Below are 12,584 nucleotides of genomic sequence, written 5' to 3'. Positions count from 1 at the left end.
CAAACTTTGAGGCATCTTATTTTTTATAGTGTCGCTAAGTGATACTATGTCTCTTCTTTTTTAATCAAACTCTGAGGCATCTTATTTTTTATAGTGTCGCTAAGTGACACCTATAAGTTTTATTACTAAGGATGTGCCGTTAATCCCCCCCCCCCCCATGAAGTTGTAGAGCATTAATCTTGTTAAATACTCGTGTGCATCATGGTCACTAACTCTTTTTAGCGTGAGCTATCATCTTGGGAGCTTTTATCCCTCAATTGCACTTTCTTCTTGGAATTATATTTAGAAGATGAGAATTTGACTCATCATCTATGTCCTTGTCATAAAAACACAATTATTGTATTGTGGCTTCCACTTCCTCCATTGTTTGAATCTCCTTTTTGGATTCTCTCTTTCAAACATGCAATGAAGTACTACTTCAGACCATTGTCTCCTTATTTCTAATCATTAAAGCAATTTGTAACTGCTTTAATATTGGTCAATGGCACTTCGTGCCAAACCCATGCAACAAACATTTGCAAGAAAGTTATTTCATGGTAAAGTTTCATGTGTGAAGTGTTATGGCTGAAGTTTTATAGCCAAATGTCACCAACATTTTAAGGTTCTATTTGCTAGGGGTTTGTGCCCCACTTGGGCTAATTCCCATGATTAAATGCTTTAGATAAGTGCTTTTACCACATAATGGCACTTATCCCCGATCATGGCATCAAAATTTATTCTATTGATTGTTGCGGGTGCACAATTGTCTTTCCTAGGGGTAAGTAACAACAATAGCATATGTAATTATAGTATTGTGGTGATAAGGGCTAAGGTGGTATGTTGGGCATGTATGCTAGTTTTTATCACTAGATAGAACCACACTTAGCATGGTTTGTTTTTCAACATGTCTCTATCTATTCCTACTCTTTAATCTCTCGTTCCACTTACATTCTTTGATCTATATGTAATAGATACAAGCCTCAAATTGTCAAGAGAAAGTTTTAAAGTATTGCTGTATGTTGGTTGGCTTTAATAAGCTAAAGGAAATAATAATATGACAAAATAACAATTACTATATGAAAACCACCTCCAAGGAATGGAAAGTATTTTAAATAAAGTAAAGTTAAAGTTATGGCATGCGTTGACACAACTTAGCAATTTTGTGATACAATACATCTATATCTTTATTTAAATCCATGCTTTCAAGTTGATGAAATAAAATATTATGCCATCCCAAATCAAGGATATGGACTCCATATGCTACAAAAGATAGTAAAGTAGACATCCTTTTTGCACTTTGTCTTCCAATGTGTAGCTTTTAATTTAAGTATCTAGATGCTAGCTTAAAATGATTTCATTCTCACATCTTAAACTTTTAAATATACAATGCACTTTAAGTGTAAAAAGCTAGAAACATGATAAATGGTATGCTCTTTATGGTGTACGGTAAAGACTTTTTCATGTTTTTAATGGATAATGAACAAAAGAAGAACTAGATTGCTAAATGATATGCATTGAGTAAATATGGTTTCTAAATTTCTCCACAAACTTATGTGGAATCAAAAAGAGTTTAGGAAGTCTAGCTTGTACTCATCACACCTTTGTTTGAAACCCTAGATTGTGGCATAAATTTGAGAACTTGTCACACCAATAAAGTAACAATTTTGACAATAGAATCAAAGGCACTCCAAAATAAATGCACATATTTCAAAGCAAGGATATTTATGCCTCCTATGCCTTCACCATTCATTAACAAACTATGGAATCATTGATTTGTGAAAGTTGCCAAAAGTGTGAGCAAAAGATGTCGTTACTTTGTTTATCACTTCAAAAAATTAAGCTAGTAAGGATGGGTCTCTTATGTGAATGAAAACTTGTTAAAAGATACGTACAACTAGTATATGTCATGGGGGCGTTTTAAGTCTTAGATTGTTTAACTATAAGATGTATACAAAATTAGCATGAAGAGTATAATCTTTGTTTATATTAATCTCGTGAAAGATTTGCATGAAAAGCCACTTCACAATAAATTTCCACTATCTATGGAGCATGAGGTTGCTAAAAGGAGGGAGGTGTTCATGTGTACAGGTAGACCTAATGTTGGACTTTACCCAATATGATCGGATCTTACCCTACACAATCAAGTTTCATAAAAAAATAATAAAACAACCTAGAGACAGGGTGATAACTTGAGAGTTAATATTTATGCTTCTAGACTTTCTCTATGGCAAGTCTAGAGTGTGACATAACCAAAATATTGGAACTTTTGGGAGCATATTATTGGGAGGCTTCACATTACATAGAGTGTCCAAGTTTCAGCACTCCAAGCACAAAATCTAACTTTCTTATTGTCTCCATTGCACCAACAAATCATATTATTGGGAGGTTTTACATTACATACAGTGTCCAAGTTCCAGCACTCCAAGCACAAAATCTAACTTTCTTATTATCTCCATTGCAAAATCTAACTTTTTTATTGTGAAAAGGGGGGACTAGGGAGCATAGAAGGCCTTTTGAGATCATACCTTTCCCCATGAGAGCGGTTAATGAGGGCCTTTTAAGACCATTTGAAAAGGGGGACTAGGGAGAATACAAGGCCTTTTGAGACAATGTGAAAAGGGGGACTAGGGAGCATATAAGGATCATACCTTTCCTCATGAGAGCGTTCTCCATGGGCAAGCCTTCTGAGATCTACCTTTCATCATAAGAGCATTTTTCTACGTGGTTATGGATATCGCTGGGGCATGGTTTCACGGGCAAGGTGGACTCATGGTCCATGGATAATTAATAGACCGATTCATTGACCTTTTCATTCTAAATGAGAGGTGCTTGGAGGGAGACAAACACAAAGGGGGCCCAAGGTGGCATCATCAAGGAATGATGAATCTAAGAGGTCAATATAAGTAAAATACTTGAAGTGGGCCCTTTTTCGGATGGAGTTTCAAAAAGGACAAGCTAAACAATGAGTCCTAGATATTTACCCTTCCAGTGTAAAGGGACCCTTTTGTTCTTAGAAAGCATTAATTAATCACAATCTCTTAATAGAAGGTTACAACTTTTCACACAATTCCAATTATACTAAGGATAACTACAATAATTTTGACACATTCAACTTACCAATAAACATGATGGAAGTATTTCAAAGTTCAAATTTCACATTTTTACTATGTTGGAAAACACCAAAAACAACCTTAGCTTAATTTTTTGAAGTCTATCTACTAAATGTGTAATTTTTGAAGGTCAAGATTCCTCTAGTGGGCTTTAAATATCTGATTACTCACTACATAGTATATATAAAATATTATATATTTTTACATATAAAATAAGATGATGATATATTAAATTATATGTAAGGAGAGGAAGATCTCATTCAATTGCACATTGAACATTGTCCACTATGGCACTACCTACCTTTGTTGGGGTGCAAAAAGGGCATTCAAATTGGGGCAATAAAAAAATTGAATTGGGAGCAATAAAAAATTCGGAAAAAAGGGGAAAAAGCTGGGAAAAAAGAGCTGGCATGGATACCTTCTGACAGGCTTGGGCCGAAGCTGGGAGGCTTGGCAGCATTGAAGGCCTAAACAGTAACCACTATCAGCAATTAGTTGCATTAACTACCCTTCTGCCTCACTTAATACTGGCTATGGCGATGGCTACCGCTGTAAGAGAGAATCTCCTTGTCCTAAAAGCTCTCACAACATGCCACTTTTGGCCCTTTCCTCGTACTTCTTTACCTCCTAGCTTAACCCCTGAATTTTCCTCTTTGGTGCTGCACCTGGGTCCTCTGTTGAAGCTCTGAGCATGGCGCCCAAAAGCTTCATCTGGGCCCTGGCTTGTTGCAGAAAAGAGATTTTGCAGTGTTAAAGCTCTGATCAGAGCGCCCAAAAGCTTCATTCGGGCCTTGAGACTTTGATTACGGCGCTGAGAAGCTTGATTTGGGCTTTAAATTTCTGATCATGGCGCTCAGAGGCTTCATTTGGGCTGTAAAGCTCTAATCATGGCGCTCAAAAGCTTCCCTTGGGCTTGCAGTTTTAGGTCCTTCATAGCATGTTACTGTCGCATTGTGTGGCTGTCCAATTGGATGCATAGAGGGGCTTTACGTAGTATGGTGAGCTGCAAGTGTTAGCAGATTTTGTAACGGAAAGCTTCAAAACCATGGTTTGGAGGGTCTAGTAGAACTGGGGCACTCCATACATCCACGATTTAACTATAATATGAGCAGGGCAGCTCGATTTCATGATCTGTACACTATGGCGCCACTTGAAGCATATACATGGAGCCAATGGAAGCAAGACCTTCTGCTGTATGAGTTGACTGTATTTTGGAGTTTCCAACACATATTGAGTATAAGCGCATAAACCTTTCCCATAGCAGTAGGTGACACAAGCCATGGGCTGCATACACTCCACCCACAAAAACATCAGCATTCCGGATGCCCAGCTAATGGCTGAACCTGAGAAGCCAGATACAGGTCTCTTTCAATAATTGGGCAAGGAAGCTCGCTTGTGTGTGTGTGTGTGTGTGTGTGTGTGTGTTGGGGAAGTGTGCCCACAAGTGTGTGCGAGTGCATGTGCATGTGCATGCATGAGTACATGTATGTGTGCGTGTGTGCATGCATAAGTACATTTATGTGTGCATGCGTGCCTGTGTATTGCAACTTACTTACAAAACACATTCTCACCAACATCGCAGGTGTCTGTGCTTGTCCGTACATCTACTGTTTTGATCAGTGATGTTGTCTGCTGTCATGGTTAATCTTTTCTCTGATGGCAAATTTTTGAAGGCCTGTTCTGACTTTATTTGTGTGTGTGTGCGTGTGTGTGTGTGAGTGTGTGTGTGTGTGTGTGTGAGAGAGGGAGAGAGAGAGAGAGAGAGAGAGAGAGATCCTTAGTATGTAATTTCTTGACTTTAGGAAACAGTGGCACAGAGCCAGATATAGCGCCAACGTTCAGGGAATTCTCTTATGAGCAGTTAAGGATTGCTACAGCTGGATTCAGTCCTGATAATATAGTATCAGATCATGGGGAGAAGGCCCCAAACATCGTGTACAAAGCGAGGTTGGCTGGTGACTACTGGGTAGCTGTGAAGAGCTTCCCCAAATCTGCCTGGCCTGATGCCAGGCAGTTCGCGGTACTTAGCTGGAAGTTCTTCCATCCTCAAAATTTTCCTAGTTGAAAGCATTTTACAGAACCTTGATAGGGCATCTCTTGTTGATGCTATGCTTGTAAACATGCAGGATGAAGCATGGGGAGTCGGTCAAGTTCGGCATGAGAGGTTAGTGAACCTAATCGGATGCTGCTGTGAGGGAGATGAGCGGCTGCTTGTCGCAGAGTATATGCCAAATGACACACTAGCGAAGCACCTCTTTCACTGTAAGTATACTTGCCCATTCACTGCATTTTCTTTTCTAAATACGGACTCAGATCATGCAGAATCTCCAGCAGTTGAACAGGGAAGTTTGGTTCCATCATTAGATTGCCCTTCTCAGTCTTCTTTATCCCGAGAGATGCTTGAGACACCATGAGGTGGGGCATGCCAAGTCAAGCTCAAAGTGTCTGCACGGACATAGACATAATTTGCAGACAGGTTAAACATGGAAGGGAACACGAGTGACATTCTTGAATCCTTGTTAAGGGTTTCTTAAACTACCTCTGAGAGAGGAAAGACTCTATGCACAATCCTAGTTAAGACATAAGGAGAGGGTTTCTTAAACTACCGCTGAGAGAGGAAAGGCTCTATGCACAAGCCTGCCAATAGGGCTGAAGACTTAAAACTGCAGAAAACTAATAAAGTCAACCTAGAACCTCTGTTTGAGGTGAATGCTGGCTGCCACTGAGGAAGATTGATCTTATTGCTGATTGCTGGGTGTTCTTGGCTGCTCAATAGAAGAGGAGAGGCTTGCAAGAGTCAAGGCTGGTGCTTGAGCCAACAATGGTGAGGAAGTGGGGGCTGGGGGTCCTAATTGCAGGGCTTCTGTGCTTTTTTTACTTTCCAACTGCTGGTTGGCCTGCTACCCTGTGACAGTAGCCAATTACCTTTCACAGCAGTCTCTCTCTGCATTCCTGAAGTCCATAACCCCTTTCCCCCATAATCAGTTGTGCCCCTCTTCCCAGTTACGGTCTGTTTTCGTAGACTACCTAGATCGTTTCCTACATTTCCCTCTCGTATCCAATATAGGTAGAGCAGGTGATGTTTTCTGAGTGATTGGAGTCAGTAGCCAAGGTAGCGACAGATGATGGAGACAGTTCAGAGAGTCTAAGAGTGCTAGTTAAGTATCACTCCTTACTAGTTGATTATATCTAGTGTCTAGAAGGTGTCTTACATTAATACCAAAAAAAGGAGGTTACAGAGGGCACACCTTGCACAAGATTGTCCTTGGTGGACATGACCGTCCTGCAGGAGGTCAAAGACCTAGCCCAATGCTGACCTCAGCCTCAGAGCAACAACAGCACAAACGTCCTTTTACACAATTGCAGGCATGGGGACCAAGCTTATGTCCTCCCTCTCCCTGTGCAAACCGCATTGATTACCTTCTCGAAGGAGGCCCTTGCTTCTCCCCAAGGATGCCCTCTCAACAGTCCCCCCTCTTGGAAGTGATTCCCTAGCTGGGGCAGCTGGCCTCCTCAATCCAGCCCACATAGCTTGTCACAAATCACGATGGCTAGGTAGGATCAATGCAAGTTCTTAAATACATAGCTAAAATTAAACTAATTAAAGCAAAAGGAGGAAGATTATGCCAATGAGGTGATAGCTCAAGTGGTGAAGGTGTTTGTCTAGGACCAGGAGGTCCTTGGTTCAAAACCCCACTAGGTGCTTTCTTGGTGGCATCGCCTATGGGCGGGTAAAAAAGTGCCTATATGCGAGTGCCTATAGGCGGGTAAAAAAGTGCCTATAGGCGAGTGCCAACGGGTGGTGTAAAACAGTAACTACGGGAGGATCTTAGGCCTAAGGCCAGTCAAAAAGAAAAAAGAAAAAAGAGAAATGAAAAAAGAGCAAGATTATAAACTCAAAATCACACAAATATATCAATAAAATTCTTTCACACAGAAGGAGAGGCCAAGGCCTTCACAGAGGGCTCCATTAAAGAGTTATACAAGAATGGGGGACTAATATATGATCTCCATGTATGAGAATTCCGCATGTAGACTTCATCATCTTTTGCCTTACCATTATGCAGCGTTAATAGAGCCCTAGTGACAATGGTAGTGCGGAAGAGGATAGGTGATGTTGAGAGAGAATTGTATTAACCTCTATAAAGACCCAAAGCGTCTATGAGACCGAGAAGATGTTACAAATGATCCATGAGTAAACAGGATTCCAAGGCAACATGAACTAGCTGCCAAAGGAAAAATAATGGCAACTTACTACATAGGCCCTCTCTATACAATGGAGTAGGCAGAAAGGAGAGTAGTAGCAGCTGACTCCTTGCAGCACATTAGCCACCTGCAGTCTCATGTAATGGGTGGCCATCTTTGGTACAAAAAAAGCTTCCACTGACAGCTTGACAGCAGCACGATCCGGCTCCTGCACTCTCTCTCACCTGCAAACAGCTGAACTTACAAACTGAGTCAACAGCAACTACCTGAGCTGCATCAGCAGCAGCTTCAGCGCATCTCCCAACGAGCTGCAGACAACAGCTAGGTCTTTGGTGCCCCTGTCAGAATGAGCAGCGGAAATGAGACAAAAACAGAGCAGAAAGGAAACACAGAAATGCTGGAGAGAGAACTGCTGTATAAACTCTACTATATACACACGATCCAGTACAAGACAAGTGGGGGGGCAAGGCCCACACTATATATGGGCTGGGGCTGCTGGTCGGCCACTGCAAAACAGTCCAACAGCCCCAAGAAAGCCCACGACTGAGGTAAAATCCAGTCGGCCAGCATAACTAGCAAGTCGGCCAGCAACTAGCAAGTCGGCCAGCAGAAAAACAGTGGGCCCCATGTGAGCAGCCAGACCTACAGGCTGACAGGGAAAAGACAGCACCCCCACGACTGGAAACAACTAGGAAAAATATGGACAGTGGGAAAAATGGAGAAACTCACACATGGGTGGGGACACTCACAACATTGGCCCTCACTCCCTACAGTGTAATATGGTACAGACAGGAGATGACTGCTAACAGCTACTCCTTTCTACCCCACAATCATGAGCAACAGAAATAGAGCTTCAGCTTGGCGCAGCCATCTTGAGGCCATCTTTGGCAGCACACAGTGGGTTGTACAGCACCTCATACTGGCAGTAGACCCTTCAGCAGACCTTGGCGCTATTCCTCACCTAACAGCATGTGACATGCAGTAGGTTGCAGAAGCATTAGAGATGATTAAGGCATGCGTTAATTGTGTGCAAGAGAATGATGAGGAATCTGAGATGACAAATGAGATGTAGAGAGACGAGACAATACACACCCAATTGGTGTCAGAATATGCAGCGGAGATGATGACCAGATCTGGGAACACGAGCAAAAACGCATGCAGAAAAACAACACAAGAGAGAGAGAGATGTAGGCGTGTAACTCTGCTCTGATATACACAAGAAAATCCCGGGTATGATACAATGAGTGGTATGGGGGTGGGGGCCTATTTATATGCCCCCACATGTGCAGTCGGCCTGCTGAAAAAAAAAGGCTCCACGACTGCATCTACAGTCGGCCAGCAGCATGCAGCCAGTCGGCCAGCTCTGAGGGTCCACGACTGCATCAAGAATACTCGGCCAGCTCCAGTACACACATCTGATGTAGTCGGCTAGCAAATGGATCCTCCTGCCAACTCAGGGCTGTCTCCCAAGCCACAGAAAAAATGGGAAAAATAGGGGGAAAATACGAAGAGTGGGGAAAAATGAGAAAACACCTCATAAGGGCGGGCACACCCACAACAAAGGCCCTGGTGTATAAATCTAGACAGGAGATGACTTCTAACAATTGGGTCCCTACTACCCCCTTAAGGGCCTCACCAACGATACAAACCCTGAGCTTCCCATTCTTCTTTGGGACAATGACTATTGGTGATAGCCAGTCTACTTTGTCCATAGGATAGATGAACCCGACCCTTAGCAACATGTGTATGTCTTCCTTGACTTGCTTTGCACATAGTTTGGATTCATCCTGTATTTGCTTTGCATGATAGGAATTGCATCTTTCTTTATACTGATTTTATGGTGATAAAAGCTTGGGTCAATTTCATGTCTGAATAACTCCATGCAAACACATCCTTATATGAAGTCTAACAATTTCTGCAGTTCTTGCTCCAGATTCTAACTTAGTTTGGCTTTGACTTTAACCATGTGTGGCTACTGATCATTACCCAGATTAATCTTTGTCACTTTCAATCTCAATCGCATCTAATTTCACAACCAATTGTTGAAATTTCCTATGTTTTTCTTAAATTCTCACTTTTCTCCAATTCGATTTGACAAGTGTCACTTCAAATCCTCTCTGTTTCGTCCATAGAGACAAAATGAAATGACGAAACGATGAAACGTTTCTTGTGACCATGGTTCTTCACGAGCTTGGTGACTTGTTCACACACCCTTTGTTGTCCCACCCATTGCTTTGGCTTCAGCTTGTTTTTCGGATCACATCTCTTATTGGCCAATTCCTTCATCGGTCCTTGTGACCTTGTCACTGCCCCACTCTTTGGGGATTTTCTTGCAATCTCCCAGCTGTGCTTCTACTTTCACCGTATTCACAGTTGGTTGAGGTCCTCTTGGAATTGCATCTCTTGGTCTTGCAACTCCTGCTGGTGTCTTTTCGAGACCGGATAGTTTGTCCATTTGTGACCAGGTGTGTTGCAATAAAAGCAGGTCAATCTTGCTCCTCTTTGACCAAACCTTCTCCTCTTTTATATGGAAGATTATCTTGAGGTATGATGATGGTTGCTTGACGGTGGCTGGCTATTACTGACGTTGTTGCCTCTTTGCTATTCTATGATTCTTGTTTTTGGTGTTGTAGTAGCATTTATTAGTGGTATAACTGGTTTTGTTGCAGATGGCGTATGACTGAGCAGAAAGGGAGCTGGCACTCCTTAGTATGACTGAGCAAAAAGGGAGCTGGCAGTCCTTAGTATGACCCCGGTTCTTACACTTCGTGCACCGGACGTCCCGGTCTGAGTCGGATCTGCTTGTCCCCATGTGTCCTTCGACAATCTTGGGTAGGGTGGCCTTCAGTTGTTCTTGAACCTCCATTGCTTGCTTCATGTCCTTTTTCTTTCGAGGCTTCCGCTCTTCATTGGCATCTGAATTTGAATTTGAGTCGGAATAAAACGACAACATTGAAGACTATTCTTCCTTCTTCTTTCCTTTCTTTTCTTCTTCTTGGGCTCTTTGTTGCTCTTCCTTATGATTCTTTTTGCTCTCGTTGCTTTTGCCGCCACTTGCTCAACTGTAAGGGTTTCCAGGTCAAACGAGGCCACTGTTGGTTGGGGCATTGTCCGCAATCCTCCAACAAAGCATTGGCTCAGAGTAGTTATTTTTGTTTATCGGCTTGATCCAATCTCATTAAGAGTGGTATAAACTCCACCACATAGTCTTTTGTAGGCCTCTTTTTTTGGGTTAGTCCTTGCAACTTCTCCATTACTTCCGTAGTGGTCTTGTCCTTCTTGAATCTCTTCAAGAAAGCATTCTTGAGCTCATCGAATGTCTAGAAGTAGTCCAGACCATACTGTGCATACTAGTTGGTTGCTTTACCACCCAATGTTGTTGCAAAGAACTTTGTCAGTCTTTGCAACTTCTCCATCACTTCCGTGGTGGTCTTGTCCTTCCTAGATCTCTTCAAGAAAGCATTCTTGAGCTCATCAAATGTCTAGAACTAGTCCAGACCATATTGCGCATACTAGTTGGTTGCTTTACCGCCCAATGTTGTTGCAAAGAACTCCATCTTCTGAGCTACAGGAGCTCTGGTGGCCAAGAATGTGGTTTCTTATGGGAAACATGGGCATCCGGATCGTCATCACTCTTCCCTTTTAACTTTGGGTACTTCTATGCCATTGCTACTAGTTGAGGGTTGTTTGGATTCTCTTTGGTCGTGCCTTTTGTCTTGCAACTCTAGCTATTCTCCACCATTGCCATGTCCTTGAAATTCTTGATTTTTATTGATCTTGGAGCTCAGCTTCCCTCATAGCTTCTTGCTGTTTCCGCTCGAACTGTTGCAAGTCTTCTCTCTAGGGTTGATTTGTGTGATGCAGCTCACCACCATTTCCGCATTGTCTTGGCGCGCTGATCTAGATGAGTGTCTCATCATTTTCCATGCAGCGTCCATGTGTTAATAAGCAATCACCCAACTATGAACCCTATATAAAGGGGATTTCAACCCTCATTCAAGCATCTCTTAGGTGGTGTTGGCAAGAGCCTGTGCATAGAGGTAGCCCACATGCACATGTTTTCTTTAGTGCTAGCCTTTATCATGGCGAGTCTGCCCTTCACATCCGGAGAAGTGATAGAAACTTAATTTGATGGTTATCTGCAAAGATTTGTCTACTGAGGTGATTTCTTTTTTTGCTACTAAGATGAAGCAACTGTGTATGAACTTGCACCTGACGTGAGTGGGGATGTCATAGCATGTAGTCTTGGCTATGCATGATGGAGGTGCTGTTTTGAAGAATTGTGAGTATCGCACTTTGATTTTTGGTAAGTTTGGGAATTTTCATGCATATATATACTTTATGAAGATGGTTTTGTTTACGCTACACGACATGCTTTGATGCAGTAGTGTTTGTTTCCCCTCCCTTTTGAAGTATGACACACAAATCTATAATCACCTCAAACGAGGTGTTTGCTTCATTTCCACGTGTCCAAGTTTAAACATCCTCCTGTTGGCTCCCTCAGTTTTTTTGGCTTCTATGTGTAACTTGTTTCTATTCAGCAAACACATGAGTAAATGGGACTTTTGCAGGGGAGAATCAGCCCATGCAATGGGCAATGCGTTTGAGGGTTGCATTATACATAGCACATGCTTTAGAACACTGCACAAACCAAGGTCGACGTTTGTACCATGATTTGAATGCATATCGAGTTCTCTTTGATCAGGTAAACAGCGCAACATGGTTGAAGGATTTTGAGTCTTGTACGTGTCCACCTTTTAAGCTCTAAATTTGCAGACAGTTATTGTTGTTGCAACTTGCTAATAAGGTTTGATTCGCAGGATGGGAATCCTCGACTTTCATGCTTTGGTCTAATGAAAAACAGTAGAGATGGGAAGAGCTACAGCACCAATTTGGTTTTCACTCCGCCGGAGTACCTAAGAACTGGTAAATGTTTGGTAGTGAGCCAATGGGCAATGCATCTAGCTCTAATAACTGTGTAAGAAATGGTTACAAATTAGCCAAGTTGTGGGTTTAAAGTGTAGCGTTTGTCTGTGTTTTTCTATGCCTGAAGAGGATATCTATGTGCCAAAGATAAATTTAGGTAGAATTTTGCAAGGGATGTGAAAATGGCGAAAATGAGAGAGAGAGAGAGAGAGAGAACAGAAGTTCCCCTCCCCTCCCTCCCCCCCCCCTTTCAAAGAAAAGATCCTGCCATTAGTTACCAAAAATAAAGCCGAAATGGCTAAGTACATGAACCAGGCTCAATCAAGAGAGATAAGAAAAAACAGTTGGGACAGAGAGGGGCTC

General features: G+C 42.2%; 1 protein-coding gene across 1 annotated transcript in view; it reads left to right on the top strand.

The window, feature by feature from the left end:
• Positions 1–3,422: 3,422 nt before the first annotated feature.
• LOC147618297 (serine/threonine-protein kinase BSK5-like) overlaps positions 3,423–12,584 on the top strand; it is a 29,694-nt gene continuing 20,532 nt past the window's right edge. Inside the window, exons 1-5 of the mRNA XM_086774767.1 lie at positions 3,423–4,450; positions 4,892–5,109; positions 5,216–5,351; positions 11,867–12,000; positions 12,116–12,221. Of these exons, the coding sequence (XP_086630893.1) occupies positions 4,369–4,450; positions 4,892–5,109; positions 5,216–5,351; positions 11,867–12,000; positions 12,116–12,221 (676 nt within the window). The 5' untranslated portion in view covers positions 3,423–4,368. The remainder of the gene's footprint in view (positions 4,451–4,891; positions 5,110–5,215; positions 5,352–11,866; positions 12,001–12,115; positions 12,222–12,584) is intronic.

Source organism: Cibotium barometz, chromosome 35 (assembly GCF_041138505.1).
Source record: "Cibotium barometz isolate CiBa-2024 chromosome 35, ASM4113850v1, whole genome shotgun sequence".
Lineage (NCBI taxonomy): Eukaryota > Viridiplantae > Streptophyta > Polypodiopsida > Cyatheales > Cibotiaceae > Cibotium > Cibotium barometz.
Note: the sequence above shows the minus strand (reverse complement) of the source record. Positions and strands in the feature narration are given on the sequence as shown.